At 38.4% G+C, this 25,373-nt stretch overlaps 3 protein-coding genes across 4 annotated transcripts; all 3 read left to right on the top strand.

The window, feature by feature from the left end:
• On the top strand, window positions 1-12,505 carry LOC149029809 (ARF guanine-nucleotide exchange factor GNOM-like). Its single transcript, XM_089142160.1, is given in 5 exon segments — window positions 1-384; window positions 6,963-7,802; window positions 8,314-10,401; window positions 10,403-10,489; window positions 10,491-12,505. Coding segments are annotated over 4 exon segments (4,302 nt in total). The 5' UTR covers window positions 1-384; window positions 6,963-7,070; the 3' UTR covers window positions 11,886-12,505.
• Window positions 12,506-13,771: 1,266 nt separating this feature from the next.
• On the top strand, window positions 13,772-15,918 carry LOC149029808 (uncharacterized). Its single transcript, XM_089151510.1, has one exon. The coding sequence runs from the start codon at window positions 14,112-14,114 to the stop codon at window positions 15,045-15,047; it is 936 nt and encodes a 311-aa protein (XP_089007636.1). The 5' UTR covers window positions 13,772-14,111; the 3' UTR covers window positions 15,048-15,918.
• Window positions 15,919-20,634: 4,716 nt separating this feature from the next.
• Window positions 20,635-25,194, top strand: LOC149029807 (F-box/kelch-repeat protein At3g61590-like). Of its 2 annotated transcripts, none has more exons than XM_089142159.1 (2): window positions 20,635-21,573; window positions 22,562-25,194. In XM_089142159.1, exon 2 carries the CDS (start codon window positions 22,584-22,586, stop codon window positions 23,790-23,792), a length of 1,209 nt encoding a protein of 402 aa, XP_088998285.1. In that variant the 5' UTR covers window positions 20,635-21,573; window positions 22,562-22,583; the 3' UTR covers window positions 23,793-25,194. The 2 variants fall into 2 exon arrangements, with proteins under 2 accessions (XP_088998285.1, XP_088998284.1); XM_089142158.1 differs by having other exon boundaries at window positions 20,637-21,310; window positions 22,562-25,193.
• Window positions 25,195-25,373: the final 179 nt, after the last annotated feature.

Raw genomic sequence — 25,373 nt, 5'->3', positions numbered from 1 at the left:
CTACCCGGCGTAAGAAAAGAACATTCTTTTGTCCGGACGGAGAGGTGATCAGCAGCTATCCCTACTCGTCTGGGCTGTTGCTCTGTTAGCCTGTCTGAGCGACGATTTATAAGTTGATAACTCAAATCCGAATCTTATTTTCGCCTTTTTATTTCAAAAGAGCAAAGAAAGTCCGATGGGTATAAAAGGGCGGTAATCGAAGAAAACAAAATGGAGTGATAAGAGGGAGATCTTGCAGTGTTCACACATACACAGAGCGATAATTCTTCAGTGGCGGGTCTTCTTCAGATCGCTGATTTCCAGCTGAGCTCTCGAAGTCTCGTGCTATTATTCTTTCTTTCTTTCTCTATGTTCCGGTGATCGAACTTCTGGATTCATTTTCAGGTGTGTGGCCGCTCGCTCATGTTTAGGTTTCCTAGTCAATCGTATGTGTTTCATCCTATTTAATTTGAAATTATTGTTGTGGCGTGAAGTTGATAGAATATTTCAATGTCAAAAATCGTGTTCCATTCTTGAATTATGTACCTTTTCCAATTACATGTTTCGGCATCGGCTCCTCAATTCCCCCTCTCCAGATCTAGGATGGAAAATCAGATTCATAGTTCATGACGTCAAACTTCTTTCTGCTGTTCAGTTCCTTCATACTTTTCTTTAAGCCAATTCAGTAGCTAATGTCATGGAAAAATCAGTTGCAAAGCACCAAACTCAGTTTATATCTGTAAATATACCCATACCCCCTCCCCCTCTTTTTCTTTCTTGGGCATTGTTGTTAGATGGATTAGGTTGTAAGCTCCCTAGGGGCTTCTAAGTTTGATAAATAAACTGATTTCATACCAAAAAAAAAAAAAATGTTTGGGGCATCATCTTGTATTAAAGCAAAGCCACTAATATAAGTCGAAACTGTAGAAATGGAGAATTCCTTAATGGTTTGATTTTGATTTCCTAAAAGCACACATCAAAACCTTATCGAACCAGAGCATTGACACCCATGGTATTTGAAAGGCTGGAGCTAAAGTTAATCTCTGATCTTTCTCACTCATTATATCTCGCCCACGCTCTGTCGCTCTGTGTGTTTCATGGTTTCACTTGGATCTAACAAAGGCAGCTCCAATGCCGGGAGAACTTGATTTGAGAAACGAATAACAAACCATAACTGAATTTGTCTCTCGATCTCTTGCCATCCCGTCTCGATTTGTTGCAACATTACTTCCTCTTAAGGTATAAAATAGAGCTTGGTCCTCTCTTCCTCTCTCATTCTTTCTAATCAAGGGTTTTGGGTGTGTGAGGCTTCTCGATTTGGTCATATGAAACAATTTGATCTTCATTTTTGTTAGGAAGCCTTGGCCTTAAAATCCTCAGTTTGTTTAGTGCATTCAGGAATTTTTTATGTGATCAACTATATTTTAAATCCCAGTACTGTTCTACCCCTTCTCGGTGGAAAACCCTAATTTGCAGAGGTGGTTACTCGTATAGGCTGAAGAGAGAGTGAGTAGGGGTTAAGTCTCAGAGACTAATGGAATTGGGGCTTGGGGTGAAGAGTACAAATTTGTATTTAAATAGAAACTTCGTTCTTAGTGGTGTTCTCCCATGGCATCGAGAATGGGTCCAAGAGTGATGGAGGAGGCAGAAATGGCAACAACTGTTGCTGCTATTGTGTTAAAGGGTGATGGCTAGTTTCTATTTGTATGTTTTGAGTTCATAGTTAGATTCCAGAATCAGGATATAAATAGTTTTGCGAAGTAGAATGCTCTACTTTTGTATCTCAGCCCCACTATGCAACCCCCACTACATAAGATTGACACATTCATTTTTTACACAGAATTTTATCAATGGAATTCTTTCTGTTTGCTTATTTCTTATGGATAAATGGTCTTGAAATAGGCGTTGATTCCTAAATAGGTTTGATTGGATTCTCAACTAAAATCATGTGTGACTCCCACTTGTTCCAGAATTTATTCTTTATATTCTTATACTTGAAACCTTTTAGGCATAAGTTCTAATTAAATTATGTGAGTTCCATATTCTGTTCTGTGCTTGTAGATCCCTTACAGCTAGTTTGTTATGATCACATCTTCTTATTCTATTAAAAAAAAAGTGCTATCGCAATCAACTTGGGTATTGAAGTGTGAGTTGCTCCAATGATTCTAATCCAATTCAATAAAGTTGAATGTTTGTGAAAATTCTGCCTACTTAAAAGTCCTTTTCCCATTCCATTTGACTTAAATACATTGGGGCCATCTATTTAACACTGTCTAAGTCAAGCATTGGTTATTCTTTACTTGGGATCACTTTTTGAGAGAAAGAGAGAGGGATATTTCCTTTTGTTTTGTCTAAGCCTATATGCTTATAAGTTCCAATGAAAAATAAGTTTACTCTTTTTTTTTTTTTTTTGGGGGGGGGGGGGGGTAATAGGGAAGTTTCTTCATTAAGTTTAAAACCTTTGGGGATATTTCAGCCTAATTTATCTAACCACAACATACATGACAGAAAAAGGGGGGGGGTAAGAAGAGAAAGAAAACAGTACTACTTTTCAGTCACATGTTACAATCATATATGTCAAGATCACTCAATGCATAAAGATTTGCCTCACTTGTGACTGGGAAAGCAATTTGTATTTGTTGCTGAAATAATATTATTTATAGCCCCGTTTGAGGCGTTACTTTGGGTTTGCTCGTGATTGGTCTTAGTAATGTAGTACTGTATTTGAATGATCAAAACAGTAGCCAAATAGGACCTTTCACAGGGAATCAACTTCAGATTTGATAGACTTAAGATAGATAAAATTCAGATATAATGGAAGGCTAAAAACCGAAGTGGTAGAACAAGGATATTGGTTTAAGAACAAAGACTAACTAGGTCTTCAAAACAGCAGTATGCTATAAAGAAGAATGGATGGAACAATATAAGAGAATTAGGAGAACAATAAGGACAACAAAGTAACATGTAACATCCGGGCTTCTTACCGCAAGGTGGATCAATTGGATCAAACACCAACCTTCCTTGATCAAACACAAGGAGTCTTAACACCTGAGCTTCTCACCGCAAGGTGGATCGATTGGATCGAACACCAATCTACCTTGATCAAACACAAGGGTTCTCCAAGAGGAGGGATGCTAGCAAGCAATTTGATTTTATTTCACAAGTTGTTTTTTCACCTCTTACATAAGTCTCTTTATATAGCATTCTAAGAGACATAAACACTAATGGTAACATCCAACCACTAGCTAACACCACCTACCTATTAATAATTCAACTACACAACACCACTAGTCAAAACAATAATGGAAACATCCACCTACAACACCCCACTACTAGCTCCTTTTATTGACTTTTCAAAGCTAGACTTGGGCTTAGTTCAAAATATGTGGGCTGGTCTTCTCCCACTAAAGTAATCCAAGCCCATGAAACCATGGGCTCATTTTAACCCACTACAATAGTCCTAGCCCATACAAGCCATGGGTTGTTTTGGATCATATCTTTAGGCTTTGATGGGCTTGACCATTGGGCTTTTCTCTTCCTTGTATATGCTGCCAATTCTGCATCACTTAGATTGTGAGAAACTTTTCATGCTCTTCCATTTGTGATCGGATTGGTAAGCTAGTTTTCTATGCCTCCATTCATCATCTTTGGTGGGAGCGCAATCTTCGGAGATGGACATCCAAATCTCGCTCTTCAGACATGATTTGGAATGCCATCTATTTTGATGTTTCTTCTTGATTGTTAGCTTATCCCCATCCCCCTGTTGATGATACTCCAAGGAACAGATTCATTGTTGTCTCCTGGGGCCTTATCTCTTATTCTTTTCAATCTTCCTCTTAAAGACCTTGTTCTCTTGTTTTCTATTCTTTAATATAATTATTCTTTCATCCAAAAAAAATATATATTTATAACCACAACAAATTATAGTTAAAAATGAAAATATATGAGAGAAAAAAGCAGGGGAGCTCCTTTAATAGGCACCCCCAACAGTCAAGATATTCAATCATGTTCACCTCTACATGCTTTTTTATAGAAAACATGCAACACAGATGCATTAAACAAACAAAATAGTTGTTCACTCTTTTTTTTTTGAATGAAAAAAATTCATCAACCAAAGGGAGAAAGGGTGTTTGGGGGGGGGGGTACAGAAGCAAGGGCTAGGCCTAACAAAGCCTAACGGCACAAGCGAAACAGTACATTAAAGAGCAGACAAGAGAAAAACTCAGGGCCTAAGGCTGGGATAGCCCCAAAGAGAAGCTAGTGTTTTCGAGGTGATGCTGACCTTTGGTAGACCGGGAACTACGCTGACAAGACCGAAGAGGAGGGGATGGAGTTTTAGAAGAGGAAGAGCCCTCAAAATCAGAATTGCAAGAGTCATTGCCCTATGGCGAGAATGGGTTAGAGGAGAGTGGAGGAAGGGCTCAACAAAGAACCGGGGAGGAGGAGAGGGCTGAGGTGTGATACGGATCGAGAGTGGGGGGCAAGAGAAGGATCTAAGGGTTGGGGGGGATATGGGTTTGACCCATATTGGGCAGGGAGAGGGAACTGGGGGAGGCATGGGCTGACGGGCTAACAAGGGGCCAGCAGGCCCAGAGATAGAAATAGCGGGGAGAGATTAAAAGATGGGCCAAGAGAGGAGTTGGGCCAATTAGAGGGTCGGCCCAACACTGAATTGACACGAGGACAAGGGAAGTTGTACATTCTTGGTTGCTCTAATTCTTCCACACAAAATCAATGCTTAAAGAGCTTTGGTGCTATAGTTATTCCACATGAGAAACATATGCTTGGGAGGGTTGTTCAGATGGTTTGTAAGAATACCATTTTGAGCAAAAGAGATAATTAAAGAAATTACTTATTCTTTGGGCAGCTAGTGACCAGTATAGACAAGTCGCATTTTGACAGAAGTTTTCCCTTCCCCCATGTCAAAGTGATGTTGGCTTACCTTCCCGCTCTCTTTTGGGGTATGAATACGACCTAATTTCTGTTTTAAGTTCAGAGTTAAAAACAGTGTAAGAACTTGTGAACATAAATTTCTAACTACATATTATCAATTGCAATGCACACTGAAATCGAGGATGTGGATTCCTTAGATGGATAGAAGAGCCCCACCCAAGTTGTGTTGCACATATTTCTGCATCTTCATTTGAGGTTAGCCAACAAATCAGCACCTGCACCTACAGCACCAATCTCTGATTTTCTGAAGGATTTAACAAGAAGAATTGTTAGAGAAAAAGAAAGTGATGCAAAGCTTGACCATTTTGACATCTTGTGACGGTTCCTTTTGGGGTTAAGCATCTGCATGGCATTAAAGTAGTTTATTTTGGATGGAAGTGACAGATATATGATCACAGTCTAAATTCATTTGGATGATAATGTCATTTTTGTAGCTCTTCCTTTTCCCTAAATCTGGCTTCAGTCAGAATTATAGCCTGGTTTTACCTATTTTGATTAGTTTTCTGATTCTTCTCCTGATTGCCAGTTGGGCCCCTTCATGTAATAAATCAGAATGGTCATCTAAACCTGTAATAAACTAGTTGGTTTATTATAGGTATTCTAAACCTAACCATTAGGTGATTTAGAATCCCCATCAATTTGGGTGAACTATGGATCTGAGGTATTTAGGTCATCCCCACCAAATGGCTGGGTCAGAAATTTTGGAACTTGTGATTTTATCTGGTTGTTGATCATTCTACATAGCCAACAGTCTTGCACCGGCAGTGTGTTGTTCTATGAAATGAAGGATCGTGTTTGGGTTGATGGTTGCCTAGTTGAGACCTAGCTCTATTTGGTAACCTTTGTAGATGAAATCCAAGGAGTAGGTATGCCTATAAATGGGAAGCTTACACCAAGAATATATAACCCAACAGACAAAAGATGGAGGACCGGTGGAACTTTTTCCTAGTAAACAGAAGTTTTCAGAATGAACTTCTAAATCTAAACAGTAAAATCAAGGAATTTGATAGGGAAGCAGAAACAGAAAAGAAGGCCCGGAGGGGGGGGGTTTAGATTAAGGCCAACTTGACCTGAGAAGGAGATTTGGAATCAAATCAAGTAGAGGTGAGTTGAGAAGGGAAAGCAAAGCAGAGCTCCTAGTGGCTTTCAAAGCTACTATTTTATTCAATTTAATAATTTCTCCATGAATGTTCATGTATACAAGGAACACAAGAGGGAAGTTTCCTAATCAAATGCTAAGATAACTCCAACAAGATAAGCTTAAAAGAAAAAAAAAAAGGGGGGGGGGGGAAGAAATACCAAATTACATAAATTTCCAGAAGCAAAAATGTGTGTAAATGCATCAGTCGTACTTCTTGTTTTGAAAGACTTTTCTTTTGTAACCTTTATCTTCATTCGTTATGTTTGTGCAATGTTGCAATTTTCTTCTATTTTTTAATAGTTAATCTAGTCAGTGAAAGATCGTCACTTCAATTTACTAGAGCTTTAGAACCTCTGTTGCAAAACTTCATTTTCCTTGTATGTTTTTTATTTTTATTTTGATATCATAATAAATATTCACTTCGTCAGTTTAAAGAGGGTTTGGACTTCATTGAAAGGTCATTTTAATTAAATAATATCTGTACACTTCTCAAGTAGCTTTCAGTCTCTTATATTTTGTTTTCTGATTTACTCAAACCATGCTTAAACCAGAAAATTGGCATCTTGTGTTCTTGGTAACACAATGTATACTTATGAACAAGGTAGCACTGCTTAATACTCGCCTAATGTTTTGTTTCGCTAGATAGAACAAAGTATCAGAGGCGCTAATTTCATATGCAAAGTGTATAGTATTCATTTTTACTAGTAATTTTCAGTTATCTTCTTGGCATTCTTTTGTGGTTGGTTGGGTTACGCGTCCAACTTCTTATACTCCCAGTTTTATGGTCACCTGTTAATATCAATGCAAAAATTCCAGCTTTTATTTGATAATTTTAAGTTTTTCTTTATTCTTACTACTTTTCCCATTTATTCTTCTTTTTCTTTTCTAGGTAATCGATCTTATACATCATAATAGAGGAGAGTTGCTTCTACTGAGTTACAGTTGTTTCCCACCCTGCTGTGAGTGTTACAATGTTGAGTACTTGAAATAGTAAAAGATGGAGTTTGGCAGTTTAAAGCTCCATTATGGAGTTGAAGGATATAAGGAAAAGCCAGAGCATTGCGTACCTAGAGGGTGTGCTTTAGCATGTATGGTGAATTCAGAAATTGGTTCCGTGCTGGCTGTTGTCAGGAGAAACGTAAGATGGGGGGGCTGGTATATGGCTGATGATGATCAGTTGGAGCATTCTTTAGTGCAATCTTTGAAGCTCTTACGGAAGCAAATATTTTCATGGGAGAATCAGTGGCATACTGTCGATCCATCCATTTACCTACAACCTTTCTTAAATGTGATCCAATCAGATGAAATTGGAGCCCCTATGACTGGGGTTGCCCTTTCATCTGTATACAAAATACTATCCCTTGGCATCCTTGATCTGAACACCGTAAATGTAGGAGAAGCAATGCGTTTGATAGTTGATGCTGTGACTGGTTGCAGATTTGAGGTCACAGACCCTGCATCAGAAGAGGTTGTGCTCATGAAGATTCTTCAAGTTCTTCTGGCATGTATGAAATGTAAAGCATCCATTTTGTTAAACAACCAACAAGTCTGCACCTTGGTCTATACATGTTTCCGCATTGTTCATCAAGCAGGAACAAAAGGTGAGTTGCTGCAGCGAATAGCTCGCTCCACAATGCATGAACTTGTACGGTGTATTTTTTCATGCTTGCCATGTATAGAAGACATGGAAAAGCCATCTGATGGAGGTGGGCCTTCTTCCCAGACTGAGGTACTTTATTTAATTGCTTTCTTTATAATGCACCGGCATTTTCCTGTGAATTTATACTCTGCTAATTTGATAAGTAATGATTTATTGTCATTCCTTTGGTGAGCACTATGTTACACAAGTAATGATAGATACTTTCCTGAGATTCTCAATAATGTGGAAATATGTAATTGGTTAGTATCTGATGAGCTGGATTTCAAAGGTGAAAAATAGTTTTCTTTATTTCCTCCCTATATTTTCCTAATGTTGTCGTTTCTGTGGGCCTAGCCTCTAGATGCAGTTTGATTATCTCCCTGGTGTATCCGTTTGAATGTGTATTAGTTACATATGCATGATCCTGCATGCTTGTAATTTAAAAATCATTGCTGGCATATTTCTATGTCCATACAGAATTATTTCTTAATTGTAATTGGAAAACAAAATTATGAAAATATCTGAATATTTGCAGTATATATGCTAAGCACAAGTTTTTTTTTTTGGGTGAATAAAATGCTAAGCACAAGTTATTGTGCAGGTAGGTGGAGTTCACAGTGAATATACTTTTCGGTTCAAGCAATCAGCTAGTGAAAATGGCAGTTTCAAACATGCTTCAATGTCTGTAGGTTCAGAATGGAGCCTGCCAGGTGCAGGTGTTGGCAATGATGGTAGTGTTGAGGAGGCTGTAAATGACATGCAGCAAATCATGAGCGAACCATATGGTGTTCCTTGCATGGTAGAGGTTTTCCATTTCCTGTGTTCTTTACTGAATATCTCTGAGCAAATGATGAGTCCAAGGTCTAACCAGACAGAATTCGATGAGGATGTCCCACTCTTCGCCTTGGGATTGATAAACTCAGCTATTGAGTTAGCTGGATCTACTATTAAACAACATCCAAAGTTATTGGTGCTGATACAGGATGACCTGTTCCTTAATTTGATGCAGTTTGGCATGTCACTTAGCCCATTAATCCTGTCAATGGTCTGTAATATTGTACTTAACCTATATCTTCATTTGCGTGTTGAACTGAAGCTGCAGCTTGAGGCCTTCTTCTCATGTTTGACATGTAGGCTTACTCACAGCAGGCATGGAAGTGCTTCGTACCAACAGAATGAAGTTTTAATGGAGGCTCTTGTTGACTTCTGCAGGCAGAAGACATTCATGGCAGAGATGTATACCAACTTTGACTGTGACTTGTCCTTCGGCAATGTGTTTGAAGACCTTGCAAATCTATTTTCAAAAAGTGCATTTCCAGTTAATTCGCCATTGTCTTCAATGCATATTCTTGCTTTAGAAGGTTTGCTTGCTGTTATTCAGGGACTAGCTGAAAGAACTTTCAATGCCTTACCTGTAAAAGATCAGACCTTATCCGATCTTTCTGAGTATTCTTCATTCTGGACTGTGACGTGTGAGAATTATGCAGATCCTAACTGCTGGGTTGAATTTGTTCGTCAAAGGAAGCACTTGAAGAGAGTGCTAATGACCAGTGCTGATCACTTTAACAGGGACCCGAAGAAAGGGATGGAGTTCCTCCAAGGGATGCATCTTTTGCCTGATAAGCTTGATCCATCAAGTGTGGCTTGCTTTCTCAGATACACACCTGGATTGGATAAGAATGTAATTGGTGATCTTTTAGGAAGTCATGACGAATTTTGGGTTCAGGTGCTCCATGAGTTTGCCCAGACTTTTGATTTCCAAGACAGGAGTTTGGATACTGCTTTGCGTCTGTTCCTGGAATCTTTTAGACTACCTGGAGAATCCCAGAAAATACAGCGGGTACTTGAGGCATTCTCAGAGAGATACTATGAGCAATCACCACAGATTCTTGCTAACAAGGATGCTGCTCTGGTGTTGTCTTATTCAATCATATTGCTAAACACAGATCAACACAATGTGCAAGTGAAAAAAAAGATGACAGAAGATGATTTTATTCGTAACAATCGGCACATCAATGATGGGCATGACCTTCCACGTGAATTCCTGTCGGATCTGTACCATTCAATCTGCAGGAATGAGATTCGGATGACTCCAGAGCAAGGGGCTGATTTTGCTGAAGTGACATCGAGCCGTTGGGTCAATCTGTTGCACAAGTCACGGGGTGCTGCTCCATTTATTACTTATGACACCAGACCCTTCCTTGACCGTGACATGTTTGCTATCTTGTCTGGGCCAACACTTGCTGCTCTTTCAGTGGTGTATGATCATGCAGAGCATGAAGATGTTTACCAGATGTGCAATGATGGCTTCTTGGCTGTTGCAAAGATATCAGCATCATATCGCTTTGAAGAGATCTTGGATGATCTGGTTGTGTCTCTATGCAAGTTCACAACACTTCTAAATCCTTCCAGACCAGAAGAACTCATCCTAACCTTTACTGATGATTCCAAGGCTATGATGGCAACTGTAACAGTTTTCACCATTGCAAGCACATATGGTGATAGTATCCACACTGGTTGGAGAAGCATCCTGGAATGCATCTTAACTTTGCACAAGCTAGGCCTGGTTCCTGCTCTTGTAGGCCGTGACTCTGCTGGTGAGAATGAACTCTCTTCAGATTCCTTGGCAGGAAAACTTGTTAAAAGTTCGACATTTATGTCTCATGTGCCTGCTAAGAGTGTGACTACTGTCCAGAAGGTCATCAGGTCTGATGAGTAGGTTTAGTAAGTTATTATCTTTCGATACCGAAGAGACAATTTTAGAACCCAGCGACGAAGGAAGTCGAAGCACGTCAACGTGCCCATGAGACTATCCAGAAGTGTCAGATTAATGGTATTTTCTCCGAAAGCAAGTTCTTACAGTCGAATTCACTGTTGCATCTTGTGCAGGCCCTTATCTGGGTGTCAGGTAAATCCCAGAAAGGAAAATACCTTTCTCCCGATGATGAAGATGCTTCTATTTTCTGCTTGGAATTGCTAATTACTGTCACACTGTATAATCGAGACCGGATAGTTCTCCTCTGGCCTAGCGTGCATGAGCATATAGCTGGTATTGTTCAGTCCACTGCAATGCCATCTGCCCTTGTTGAAAGGGCTGTCTTCGGACTCCTGCATATATGTCGGCGGCTTCTTCCATACAAAGAGAACCTGGCTGATGACCTCCTGAGGTCATTGCAACTTATCCTGAAGCTTGATGCTCGTCTGGCTGATGCATACTGTGAGCACATTACACAAGAAGTCACAGACATTGTCAAAACAAATGCTGGATGTATTCGATCCCAAATGGGGTGGCGAACAATAACATCTCTCCTTTCAATTACAGCTCGACATCCAGAGGCTTCAGAAGTTGGGTTTGAGGCTCTGGCATTTGTCATGTATAACGGGGCCCACCTTTCTCCTGGTAATTGTGTACTCTTTTTGGAGGCATCAAAGCAGTTTGCTGAATCCCGGGTTGGGCCCTCTGAGAGATCCATACATGCGTTGGATCTAATGGCAGGATCCTTCACTTGTCTCAAGAAGTGGGAAATATCTCCTCAGGAAATTGGGGAGATTTGGATTAGATTAGTGCAAGGACTGAGTAAAGTCTGCCTGGACCGAAGGGAAGAAGTTAGAAATCATGCGGTCTTGTCATTGCAGAGATGCACGACAGGTTGTGAAGAGTTACCCATTCCCCCTCTGATTTGGATTCAGTGTTTTGATGAGGTGATCTTCACAATGCTTGATGACATGCTTGAGGTTACACAGGGGCGATCATCAAAAGACAACCGTAACATGGAAGGAACACTCATCCATTCTGTAAAATTATCATCCAAGGTGTTCTTGCAGATTCTGAACAACCTTCCTCCAATGGAGAGTTTCTCCAGACTGTGGTTAGGCATTCTTGGTCGGATGGAGAAGTACACCAAGGTCAAGATAAGAGGAAAGAGGAGTGAAAAGCTCCAGGAACTCATTCCTGAACTCCTTAAAAACACCTTGCTTGTGATGAAAGCAAAAGCAGTCCTTGTTGAGCCAAGTGGTGATGCAGCAAGTGATTCCTTATGGGAGCTGACATGGCCCCTTGTAAGTAACATAGCTGATTCTCTGAAGTCTGAAGTGTTCCCAGATCAGGAATCGGACAACCAGCAGAGAGAGACAGCAAATCCAGCATCACCAGAAAGTGTCACAGGTTCATAAATTCATAGCAAATTTCATAATGAGTACAGTTTTAATTAAAAAAAATTCCCCTTCAGCTCTATTTTGTATGAAGAGGTCATAGTCTCCATTTTTGTACCCTTTTATATCTCCTGTTAATTCTTTTAGTTGATTTGCCTTTGAAGCCGTCTACATACCAAAGTTTTTATGCTTACACAGATTGATGAACTCGAATGTAGGATCCTTTCTATGATTGAATAGTTTCGTATAGTTATGTAGCAACTTTAGATGATTAACATGTTGAGTGAGGTTCTTATCTTCATTCTTTAAATGGCATTGATGTATGTTGCTTTCAAGTAGTGCAGCAGTCAAAAGTAAAATCTTTAGTTGTAGGCCTTCACCATGAAAAGAAGGGAAAATATTAGCCAAGCTTGGTAAGTTTAAGTGTGTTTGGCTGAAAAAGAATTGGCATGGAACTTCTACTGATGAACATGGGTTGATGCTTTACCATGGGCTGTCCCGAGTTGTTTGGTTTGAATGTCTTGAGTTACGTAGACACTCATTTGATTGAGTCAAGGTCAATAGAGGGTGGCTCAGTTTCAAGTTGGTTTCTTTGAGTGGTCACCCCAGGTTTTAGAGTCGAGAGTGCATCTGGGGCTGCTTGGGTTGGTTCTGTGCAGGATCATGGTAGTTCCAGCGATAGCTGGGTTGGGTGTGTGTGTGGCGGGGGGGGGGGGGGGGGGGGGGGGGGGGGTTGAACATTGCAAGGATGGTTGGGAACATCTAGACACTCACGTATTGACTCTGGTGAAGGATTTGTTCTGCTTCCAGTGGGTGCATTGGGTGGATGAAGTAAACAGTTGCTCTACAGTTACATATACCTATACCCCCTCATACCCTTGGTTGTCTGAGCCTTAACGATTTGTAACAAAATAAAAGAAAAGAAAGAAAACTTTCAGGTACTCTAGGTGTCAAACCCCACCTCCACTTTTACAGGCATGGACATCCAACCCCAACCCTAACCCTAGAATATCTTACCATGACAACATAGTGTTTTTCTCTTCCAAGAGAGAAAGAAGAGTGCAAGTTTCCAAGTGATGGGTAAATGTCTACACTTCCCTTACACCTATCCAACACATATTAGGAGGGTCTATGTGAGACCCATTGGAGATTCTATCTTTAATTCATTTTGTCGGCATTCAAAAGTGGGTTTTGGTTTTATTATGTGGTAGAAAAATGTGAGGAGAACACAAACATCTATCTTGATGGAGTAGAAAATCCAACCTAATGAATATTAGTGGTGGGAGTTTGTTAGTCTTGTTTGAGGATGATACTTAAGTTACATTTCCATACACTGCTGCGGCGGATTTCACATGAATAACCTTCAAATACTTGGTTGATGTGCTTCTAGAACCGTGGTAATAATCTTTTATACAGAGATAGTAAGTTTAGAGAATGTATGGGTTTGAACCTCCATTCTTCTATACCTTCTTTGCGCCTCCCTCCCCACCACCCCCTCCCCCCCCCCAAAAAAAAGGAAAAAAAAACACTGAAAAAGAAAAACCAATTAAAAAATAAAGACACAACAACCTAGTTAAGAAGTAGAATTGCACGAAACTCTTCAAAACCCAAGCAAGCCCAGGCGGGTGTTCGAAATTATTTCAGTCATGCGCATCGGATGCACATGAAGATCAAGCGAAATTTTGGTCGAGCTTTCGATCTCAATCGTTGAATCCCAATGGTCGAAATCGAAATCTTAACCAGATCTCAATCTCACGGACGAAGACGAATCGCATGACGGTTCTCCGGCTGGTGTTGGTCTAAATGTCTAAACCAAAAAAATTGAAAATACCATAATAGCCTTCTGATTTAACGACACGAACGGTTACAGACCGGTCTGCAGAGCTCACTCTCCAAGGAGTGCTTGTCAGTCGAGTCCTTCCTCGCAAGGGTTTCCGTATAAATGCAGAGAGAAAAAAACCCCTTGATCGTCGCTCAAAGTCTCTCTCGAGTCCTTCCCATTTCTTGACTTATTCTTCTTGAATCGAATCAGAATTCAGAAGCTCAGAAACATCCATAGATTTGTTCATTACAGAGAGAGAATAAGAAAGAGGAATGGAGAAAGAAAGACGAACAAGCATGGAGATGGGTTTATTGGGACCTTCCCATTTCTTGACTTATTCTTCTTGAATCTGTCTGAAGCTCAGAAGCTCAGAAGCTCAGAGAGAGACATCCATAGATATTTGTTTGTTCATTACAGAGGAAGGAATGGAGAAAGAAAGAAAGACGAAAAGCATGGACACCCATCTCCTGGAGATCAACTTGATCTCTGCTCAGGGCCTCAAGATTCCCTCCGCCAAGCTGCGTCGGTTGCAGACCTATGCATTGGCGTGGGTCAACCCAACCACCAAGCTCCGCACTCGTGTCGACATTGTAGGGGGCGAAAACCCTACCTGGAATGATAAGTTCATCTTCAGAGTCTCCCAGGATTTTCTCTCCAGCGATACCTCCGCCGTTTCCGTTGAGATTTACGTCGTTGGCTATCTCAAAGATTCTCTCATCGGCACCGTTAGGTTCTTGGTCGGAAACTGCCTATCCCCTTCACTAGTTTCTTCTTCCCCTGAAACTGTCGTCGCCGGCATCGGCATTCCCTGCTTCGTGGCTCTTCAAATCCGCCGCCCCTCCGGCAGATTTCACGGCGTTCTCAACCTTGGAGCCATGTTGATCAACACCGGCTTAGACCTCCTCGGCTTGACGGGATTCTCTGCGATTGGTTACCGTGACATGATGGGCCATCCACACCACCACCGCCTTCTCCAACGTCAACACCGAAGGCGTGACCAATCCAACAAGAGCAACGACGAACAATCCGATTCTTGCGACAATTCGTGTGCAGATTCCGGCGATTGTTCCGACGCTGAATCGTCTTCCGCTTCGTCTACGTCGACCTCATCGACGGTTCTGCAGGAATTGAACGGAGGAAAGGGGATTGCAGTTCTGCAGGAATTGAACGGGAAAAGGGATATGTCGATGCTGCAAGAATTGAACGGAAGAAAGGACATTACTGAAGATGCGAAAGAAAATGATTTGGTGGAGATGGGAGGACCGCTTTGCGGGTTAGGGTTTCAGCGGAAGAAGAATCATACTAATATAAATCTATCGCAATGCTGCACGAGTTGGGGTTTCGGTAGAGCTCTCGTCTGACTCTCCATTGGATCATGAATTAGGGTTTTGTTCGATTTCTTTGTGCCTCTAATGGGCAGCAGTTGCTAATGCTGGTGAGTGCTTCACATCGTCGTTTCTGGTATTCTTTGTTTCTCTTATCGTCCCTGCATGCATCCTTTCCTTGTTCCTGCAAGTCGTTCTGCTTCAGAGGGTTCTCCCCTCGGTTCTTCAGCAAGGGTAGGATTTGGAGCCCCCCCTGTAAAATCCTAATCTTTGGTCACTGTAAAGTTCAAAAACCGCCATTAATGGATGTCTATAGTGTATTTTAGTGATGGATTTGAACAGTTTAATGCGTTCTGCTTCTCTGCCTTCTGGTTCGAAGTTCGAACATCCAAAGCTCATCTAATCTCTGCGTTTGGCTGGCCCCAACCGACCATAATTCAAGAGACCGGCCTAGTTTGGTTGTGGTGAAAGGAAAATTCCATTAAGGGTATGTTTGGTATGTATTCTTACACTACTGCATCTCTGCATTAGGGGTTTAAAATGAGTTCTGAAGTGACAATAACTCTTTGGTTCCAAAACGAAATAGCAATTTTTTGTTGAAGTGGGGCTTTGGTAGTATTTTAAACAGAAGCCCATTTGTATTATCATCAGGGGTTCGTTTGGGTGCAAGGGAAAGTAATGCAAAGGAAAGTGAAAATTTTCAAACAGAAAAATGGAAATTAGTTTGTATTTGAAGTATGAAAATTTCCCAGCCCCTTCATTAGATTTCCCTTGCAACCAAACGAATCCTATGGGGAGTTCAGAATGAGAATTTGCATCAAAAGACAATTATATTTCATTTCATGGTGCACATGTATATAATGATGTCCTCTGTCTACATAAACAGATTTTTTAATTATATATATATTTTTTTATATTTTTCTTTAACAAACAAAAATTAGTGTCATTTTAGTAAAACGTGACAATAATTGTACCCACTTATCTCGTTCTACTTACTAATTCTTAAAAAAAATATATAGAATATTAAAAGGTTAAAAATTAATTATTAATGTATAGTGATTTAATAGTTTTTTATTAACATTATTTATCATATAATATTTAGCACAAAGACTGGGAAATGGAAGACCCAATTGGTTTAAAGGCTAAGATAACATTAGAGAATGTTTATATAAATTCCCTGGATCTATCTACCCAACCATTGCTACTCAAACTTTCTTTCCTTTAATTACCAAATAAGAAAAAACTTCCTTTTCTTGCATATCATTTTGATTTTTTTAAAATGTCAGACAAGTCAAGAATGGCATTATTCTATAGGAGAAGAGACCAAAACAAAGAATCGATGAATGGTATTGGATTCTCCCCTGTCATCTTCATATCTCTCAAAGATATTTGAATCATGTCCTTCTTGTATAAAGATATTCAACATTTGGGATATGAAATATCATGGGTTGGTCATTATCAAGGATTCCTTTTATGGAACAAAATATCTTCTTCTTTAATCCCCTAAATTATATATATATATAAGAATTTTTAGGTTTCTAAAAGAGACTCTTTACCAATAAGAGTGTTTTTTTTTACCAATGATAGAGGTACTTAAAAGTTTTATAGTTCAACTCCTTGAAATCTTTCTTTTAATAGGATAATTATCTCTGTCCGTCGAAAAATAAACAGAACAAAGAAAGTGCGTAAGAATATCTAAGTAAGTTCTCTATTGGCAGAAAAAGTATTTTATGCATGCTTGAACACAAAGAGGGGAAGAAATGACTATACCACCCCTCTTAAAGACATTACATTTTTGTCTCCTCACCTCCACTTCAAATGAGCCCTATGCATTTAATCATCCCATCCTTTTTCTCCTACAAACAAACAATTTCTTATAGAAATTCTCCATTCCAAAAATTATATAAATTTGTTATAACTTGGAGTTTTATATTATGGATGGGTACCATTACATATGCAACAGAGAGTGTCAAACTTATGTTCTATTCACTAAGAAGTATTAGTCATTATTGATGGAGTTACCTTAGATGAAATGACAATTTTTTATTATTATTATTTTTTTATGTTCATCAAAGATGTCGACTGGGCAAAATAAGACATTGTGATGACATTTAAAGAAAATATTACGATTCTATGAAGAGAAATGGAAAGAACCTTTGTTGAAAAACATAAATTTCCACCATTCACCAAAAATATCAAATGAAAAAGAAGAATATTCCTTCCTTTCTTTTGATAAACAACTAGCTAAAAATATAACTATTCAAGCTTTTCTTTTTCTACTGGCATGGATCATGTGCTGCCTACTTTCCTCCTTTTATCATTTTATAAATAAAGTTCCCAATTTATAATAATAGGAAGACATTTTAACCCCTCAGGGGTGGTTCAGTTGGTAAAAGACCAACACTTCTATATAGGAGGTCGGAGTTTCAATCCCTTCGGGACCAGGGCGAATCCCTGCCTATATTAATTATAAAACTACCCTGAAGATGCAGTCGAAGTGCACGTAAGCTGACCCAGATGAACCTCAGATTCCAAAAAAAAAAGAGAAAGTATTATTACATGTTGTCATGATTCATGTCTTACCTTCCTAATCTCTATGTAAGTGAAGTTCATGATATTTCTGTTTGTCAAAATAAATTAATAAACATTTGTATCATCATCTCATCTACTTGCTCATGTGTCAAAATTCTTTTCAAATGAGATTCTAACACGTTGCCATGAACATAAGCTTAAAATATAATATTTAACTAGAACCACTAAAGTTAAACTAAAAATTAGTACCATTAAAAATAAAAAAATTGACAACAACATGGGTTGGTGGGTGGGTATATTTTTTTTTTATCAACTCTTGTTTGTGGATGTGACCCAACAAAGAACAAAGATCTCAACTACTTTTCAATTATAAAAGATTAAAACCATATAATAAACATCAATGATCGAATTAGGATTACTTTGAAAGTGTTCCATTACAATGGATATTCCTAGAAACTCTTTTTTTAATTTCTCTATCTGCATTTTGTTAGTGAATTAAAAAAATATTAATCATCTTCTTTAACATTATAATCCTTCTTTTACAGTTTGGATAATCCACGTGAACACTATAGAGATTAGTGCTAATCACTTTAATAATTAAAATTAAATTGAGTGAATTGTTTAATTCGAATTGCAACAAAACAGAGTATATTAAAGAATTCTAGAAAGGAGATATATGAAAGTTGGATAAGGAATGACACCCAACTTTAATTTCCAGAGTTCTTTGTTTTATTTTATAATTTAATTGATAACTTAAAAATAATCTAATTTTCGAGCAAGGAATTTCTATTCCAGTTAACAAATGATAACCGTCCGTTTTTTACTATTCTTCGAAGAATACCGAAAGTGTCCATGATACCCTTATCCAATTTTTCCTTAATTTCACTTTGTTTGGATAGAATTTAGAAGAGAAATCTTGTTCTCACTAATGATATGACCATTCAATTTACATTCTTTAGAAGCAAATCAAACGTATTTCTAATGCAATTTGATGGTATTGATAGTGAGCAATTTGATGAGAGATTCATTTTCAGCATTAGTGTACAAAAACTGAACTCGGTTTTGAAGTATATGATCTGAAAAGCATATAAAATGACGTTAGTGGCTGAAAAGAGTTGCCGTAGTGGTAAGGCCACCAATCTCCATCTCAATTTAATTATTAATTCTCTAAAGAAACGTCTATGAAAAGTATAAATTTAAAGGTGCAAGTGCAAACTGCAAAACCGGTTTTAAATTGCTTTTAAAACTATTCCACATTGGTGATTAGTGGAGAAATTTGAAACACAAAGTCTTATACATACATAAATAAATAAATACCTTATATTATAATATGTAACACCTCAAATATTGAATTGATGATTTAATTAATAGTATAAAGCATGAGGATAAACGGATATGCTGTTCAAATTTCCCTTCTCCAACTCAATTCTGAAAAAAAGATGGCCATAATTGTTGCAGAGACTTTTATATCCAATATTGGATTCAATATGGGCATGCTTGAATGAGAAGTCACTTCTAAATCATGGTAGATGAGACTAGATTCACTCAACCCAACCCCACATCTAGTGCAATCAATCCATTTCACAACAATTCAAATTCATCCAAAACTTCATTAAAAGGGTACCCCACAATCATAAGACCCTTAGAGGGAATTTAATATAAAATTTGTTTTTTTAACAATTAAATAGGTAAAAATTGGGTAAAGCTAGAATTTAAACTAGAAGGGATCAAGGAACGGAATTTCAAATAAAAAATAATGATTTTTTTACCTCAGTTAAAAATTTTCTCCAGTAGCCAGGGGGTGTGGCAAGGCAACTACTGATGTTTTACACATGAAAAGAGGGCCGAGGGTGTGTGGCAAGACAACTACTGATGTTTTACACATGAAAAGAGGGCCGGGAGGGGGGGGGGTGTGGCAAGACAACCACTGATGTTTTACATATGAAAAGAGGGCAAGAGCAATTTTAAAAAATTTTAAAAAATGAAGGAAAAAAAAAGTTGAAGAAGGAAGAGGCCAAGAAAGAGAAATTTCAACAAAGAGGTGTGGGGGGGGGGGGGGTGGATCTAGTTTTGAGGTAGCTCCACCTTTAGTAGAAGATTATATTAAAATATTGAGAGTTGTTCTTAAAATGCTTTCCTCAAGGTGTCAAATAATTTGTAATCTAAGCTTTTATGATACACAATTACTTCCAACACTCTTCCACCCAAAAAAGGAAAATTTTGTTCCAACACTTGCATGACATAATTCCATTATGATTTGTAATGAAATTTAATGTATAATCAATTTTAAAGAATGTCTATCCAAGTAGGAAATCAAGAGTTCAAATTTTCTTGAAATCAAGGGTGAAGCTCTATCTTAAATTATAGAGCAAATTACACTGGCATCCCAAAATGGAGGCCTTATAGCACTGACACCCGCTTTATATTTCACAAAGACCCCAAAATTAAATTTTCGTTAGATATATTCGCCAAATTTATCACTTAAAACAGTTAAATAATTGCTTGTTTTCAAAAATATTCTTATAATAAATAGTGTCTGGAAGGTTTTTAGTGGCAAATTGGACAAATATATTTAATAAAAATCCAATTTTGGAGTCTCTGTGCTTTATAAACATAAAATAGGGTGCAGTGCTTTAAGACTAATTATATATAATAACTATTTTTGAGGATATAGTCAAGATGTATGTAAGCTAATGTTGGTAAACCACAAGATATCTCATTATCCAATATACTCAGTAAATTGTTTTTTTTTTATAAGAAATACAAAAGATAAATGCATGAAAATACAATGTTCGATCCGATCCATTCCACCAGGGAATGGAAAGTGATCAAATATCATACATGCAATATACTTAGTAAATTGTTAGTTTTATAAGTGTTGAAGATGCTACTAGTTGTCCAACCAAAAAGAAGTTACTAGTTGAAGCCAACTTTTTTCCCAAGAAAAAGTTCTCCTTTTTCTCTTTAGAAGCCTTGGGGACGGAGGAGATAGAGCTAGAATTGAGGATTTGACATGGACCTTAGTATGAAATGAGAAACATGAAAATGACTTGACTTTTTGATCCAAATATCACACATTGAATCTCCATCACTTAAAAACACTGATGCAAATATTAATCAAAATCGTTACCTGTGCAACCAAATCCAATCCAATGTAGAAAACCACGGCTGATGACTGATGGGATGAGCAAGAGGGGAAATTCCTTTTCTTTTACTTTTTCTCCATCATCTTCTTCTTCTTTTCTCCTTTTAATTGTTTTTAGTTGAGGTGTTAATAAGTATTTAATGGTGAGAAAGGAAGCAGAAGGGGACAATAACATGTTTCTTTTCCATTAAAGAGAGCGGCTGAAAACCCAGTGGGTCTCTCACTATAAAAAGGCAAAAGTTGAGTAACACCTTACCTTCGTCAGTGAGTCTTCAAAAAAACCAACCACAATAACAAAAACGAAACCCAGATCTTCGATTTCTCCCTCTCAAGTCTCAACAGCCCTATAAAACCAGTTCCGTTTTTGGGTCTAGCCTGTCGTTTTGTTTCTTGGAATAAAGGCCATACATTTCGCCCTTTAAGAAAGCCTAAGTTAATGGATCGTTATGCTTCTTTCTATGCTGAGTCCATCGATTTAAGGATAAATACAGAGTTATCCATCTCATTCCCTTGTAAACGGTCATTGGGTTCTTTGTAATCTATTCAGTTTCTCTGCTATATCTGAAGGTTGTTTGACAAACAGAGGAAAGGACCCAGTTGATCATTATAAGCGAAGAAAAAGGTGTGTTCATCATCACCTACTCTTTATTGGGTTATATTCAGTTTGTCGTTGAATTACTTTTGTTCCCTTATTTGATCTGTTTTCGGTTTTTTTCCTTTTCATTCTTCCTTGTCGTTTTTATAATGTCGTGGTTGTTTTCTGCAATGTTCTTTGTCTGGTTTTCGTTTTGAGTGCCCTACCAAACATTTTTCACTTAGGATCTCGGTTAGGGTTTGTCGATGTCTTGAATCATGATTATGGAAGAATGATCGTTGCAGTCCAAGGTTGGATAAAATTAAAACCTCTCTTCCTCTATATTTTTCGGGTCTTTACCATCGTCTTATGAAATGGGTTCAATTGTTTGAGTTTGATTTGGTTTTGTTCTTAACTTTTCCACCCTTTCCTGTTTACACCTTGTTTAACGATGGGCAGTGAATTGGGTGGAGATTCGGTTTTTGCCTTTTCAGTTGAATCTAATTGGACCATTTCTTTATTTGTGGGATTTAACCAGATAAATCCTTAGATGAAGATTCTTCGATTTCTTCTCAGGCACATTTTCATCTCATAATAGCTGGAGATTCTGCTTTGTTGCGTGAGCTTACATTTTACTTTTCGGTGTTTTAGTTTCGTAATTCTTCTCGGGGATTCTCAAACCTTTTGTTTTTCATTAGCGGGGTTTCTTAGCATGATTCGTCATTCGTTTGCAGGTGAACTGGGTTTAATATTTACTTATTAGCTCTGAAATGATACTTTCGTTAAAATTACATGTACGAATTTTTTAATTTTTTTTTGGAAAGAGAGTTTTTGGTTTTGGTGACCAAGTTTTTCTGTTGGTAGTTTTCCTGTTATCACATTATTGTATCTCAACTCAACAGAACTTATGTTTACTCCCTGGGTGGAGTTGCTTGATGTTCATCGATGGCAGTAAGTCCTCACTAATCAGTTTCACTGAGGTTGCGTCTGAATGTTGCTTTTTTTTTTTTTTTTGGATGGATGATTATTGTTTTGTTCCAATTCCATAAAAAGTTAATATTTGTAAAAGCTCTTAATGGTGTTCTTAGCCCTCCAATTACTTTGGCTCTTCTTCTGTTCTGTATCATCCAGTGCTACTACATGTTGAGGAGGTTCTGTCCTGAAGGCATTATAATTTCAGTAGAGCGCTTGGATTTGTTGTCTAAGAATGCTTGTACTTGTACTAAGATCTAGATGTGTTTTTGTTTTGTAATTGCTGGTGGTTTCTTTACCCCCTTTTTACCCCCTTCTTCTGCTTAGGGTATCAACACATCTGTTGATCATGGAGGAGGAAACATCATGGATCACAGACCACTTTGATGACATTGGGCGAGAATCTACATATGTTTCAAAGTTTGAGCCACTCCCTGAGATTAGCAATGAAGAAAGTAACTTAAACCCAGTGGTTTCCCTAGATTTCATTCTTCCTGATGACTTACTGGAAAGAATTTTTGCCCATCTACCCATTGCAAGCATCTTTAGAGCAGGTTCAGTGTGTAAACGATGGAATGAGCTTGTGAATTCCAGAAGGTTAAATGTTTTGTCCCAGAAACCTTGGTACTTTATGTTTACCTGCTCTGATGAACCGGTTGGGTACGCCTATGATCCCAACCTTCGGAAGTGGTACAGTTTGGAGCTCCCTCGCATCGAGACATCTAATTGGTTTATTGCTTCCTCATGTGGTTTGGTCTGCTTCATGGACAACGACAGTAGAAGCCAGCTATTTGTCTGCAATCCTATTACCAAAGAATGCAAGACACTTGATGAGCCTCCGGGTTTGAAATACTCTGACTACAGTGCTCTTGCAATCTCAGTTGATAGGCTATCCAACAATTACATTGTTACAATTGCAAAATCTAAGCAAGTTCCTGGTAATTTCTTCCAATGGGATTTGTCAGTTGATGTTTACGAATCTGAAACAATGACATGGGCGACCTCTGCAACAGAACTTTTTACAGGGTGGAGAGGAGGAGATGAGAGTGTGATTTGTGATGGGGTTCTGTACTTCTTGATTTACTCTACTGGAGGTGGCATGGGTTGGCATGATCGCCATGGCTTGATTATGCACGACCTTTCTGGCCGATCTTCCCGTGGTAAGCTTATGCATATTCCTGTGCCTTGCTCTCTGACATGTGGTCGTTTGATGAACCTTAGGGATAAGTTGGTGATGGTTGGTGGGATTGGGAAACCAGATAGACCGGACATAATAAAGGGCATTGGAATTTGGATTCTGAATGGGCAAGAGTGGCAAGAAGTTTCAAGGATGCCCCACAAGTTATTTCAAGGATTTGGTGAGTTTGATGATGTATTTGCAAGCGGTGGAACTGATGATCTCATATACATTCAGAGTTATGGAGGTCCAGCACTGCTTGTTTTTGATATGAACCAAAAGCTATGGAAGTGGTCACAGAAGTGCCCTGTGACAAAGAAATTCCCGCTTCAGCTCTTCACTGGGTTTTGTTTCGAACCAAGAATCGAAGTTTCTCCCTAATTATTGGCTAGTTCTCTTTCTTTTTCGCGGTAATTTATCATTCAATGCTTTTCCCTATTATAAGTTATGTAGGAGTTGATGTCGGTGGAGAATCCTATAGAAGATGTAGTGAACAAGATGATCCTTATTTCTGTTTTCTATGATGTGTATTCTTTCTTTTGGAGATATCTTCAGAAGAGTTACAAGTTGAAAGGTTGAAGCTTTTGTACAAGTGGTTTGGCCTCTTCTTCTTGCCACTACTCAGAAAAGAAAATCACTGAATACTTTGATGCTGCAGCTTTTGCTTGATATGGTGCTGGGATTGGCTTTTGTTGTTCCCCCTTTCGGCCTTTTCTCCCTCTCCAGTGTTTTCTTTTCTTTTCCAGTAGCAAGAGGTTTATTGTGTTGGGTTCCTCACCCACTCATTTCCTTTTCCCCAGTAGGGCACTATTGATCTAACATTTCTTTTGACTTTGTTATGCTGCTGGGTGCTGCAATTTCTATTTGAAATATCCTCTCTCTTCATGGTTAGTGGAGTGCGCTGGGGAGGTTCTGTAGTTTGAGTTTTTTTGTCTGCCCAGTGGCATCGTTTTGCCTTTCATCTCATGCAAGCATATTCAAGCTTTGTGGGTTTTCACTATAGGGAAATCCTTACAACTGGAGAAGGTGATCTAGAGATCCATGTGGTTCATGGTTGTTAATTTTTGTTTTTGTCTTTTTCTTCAATAATTATGTAAATCTATGTTCAGTTGCTTCAAATGAAATGATCTTTTCGCTCGAAAAATTCTGTTAGCTTCAAACCAGGCCATAATGGGAATGGAGTTGTGCACGGCAGATTCCTGAAGACAAAAAGACAGTTTACAGCATCAAGGGGGGAGGCAGCCTTTTTCCAAACTCATTTGGCATAAAGCAAATGATCATTCAGAGTTCGACACTCAGAATTTTCAGATTGACAGAATTGTCTGGAGTCTAATATTCATCTTCTGTAAATTTCCCCTTAATATTATCTGTGAGAAAAATTTCCAAACATTGCAAAAAATAATGATAAAAATAGAAGCTTAAATTTCCAACTGGAGTATTTGTAAACGAAGATTGCAAAGGGCAAGGCCAGCAGATAAGTACATTGTTTTGTCAGCATTGTATTAAATCTTTTGTCTCAGAGAAGGATGATCAAATAACTTGAAATTTTGCATACGGATCCTAGGATTTATAAAAAAATGGAAAAGAAAGAAAAAGAAATAAGTTTTCCTTGGTAGAAAAAAAAGAATTAAGTTCATGCTTCTGAGGCTTGTACTGTTTTCTCTAGTGTCCGTAATCAATGTTGTATCATGACAAAATGGCTTACAAATCCACGAAAAATATTTCAGTCGTAATCTTTCTTTTCTGCTTCAGCTGCAGTTTTTGGAAACTGGGTTCTGGCATCCGGTTTTTAAATTAGATCACCGTGGAATGTTGTTTTGTTGAAATTATCTTGGATTGTGTTTAATTTCAGTGTTGTACATTAACTGTGTTGGCACGTTGCCAATAGTCAAGATTTCAACCTTTGGCAGCAGGTGCTACATTTAATGTGCTGCATTCAAGTCTGCTTCTTTTCGATTTGGG

Source organism: Hakea prostrata, chromosome 1 (genome assembly GCF_041222555.1).
Source record: "Hakea prostrata isolate BN-2017 chromosome 1, UWA_Hpros_2, whole genome shotgun sequence".
In the NCBI taxonomy this organism is placed as follows: Eukaryota; Viridiplantae; Streptophyta; class Magnoliopsida; order Proteales; family Proteaceae; genus Hakea; species Hakea prostrata.
Note: the sequence above shows the minus strand (reverse complement) of the source record. Positions and strands in the feature narration are given on the sequence as shown.

Coding starts and splice junctions, on each gene's coding strand:
- LOC149029808 (XM_089151510.1), top strand. CDS start 14,112: ATGGAGAAAGAAAGAAAGACGAAAAGCATGGACACCCATCTCCTGGAG.
- LOC149029807 (XM_089142159.1), top strand. CDS start 22,584: ATGGAGGAGGAAACATCATGGATCACAGACCACTTTGATGACATTGGG.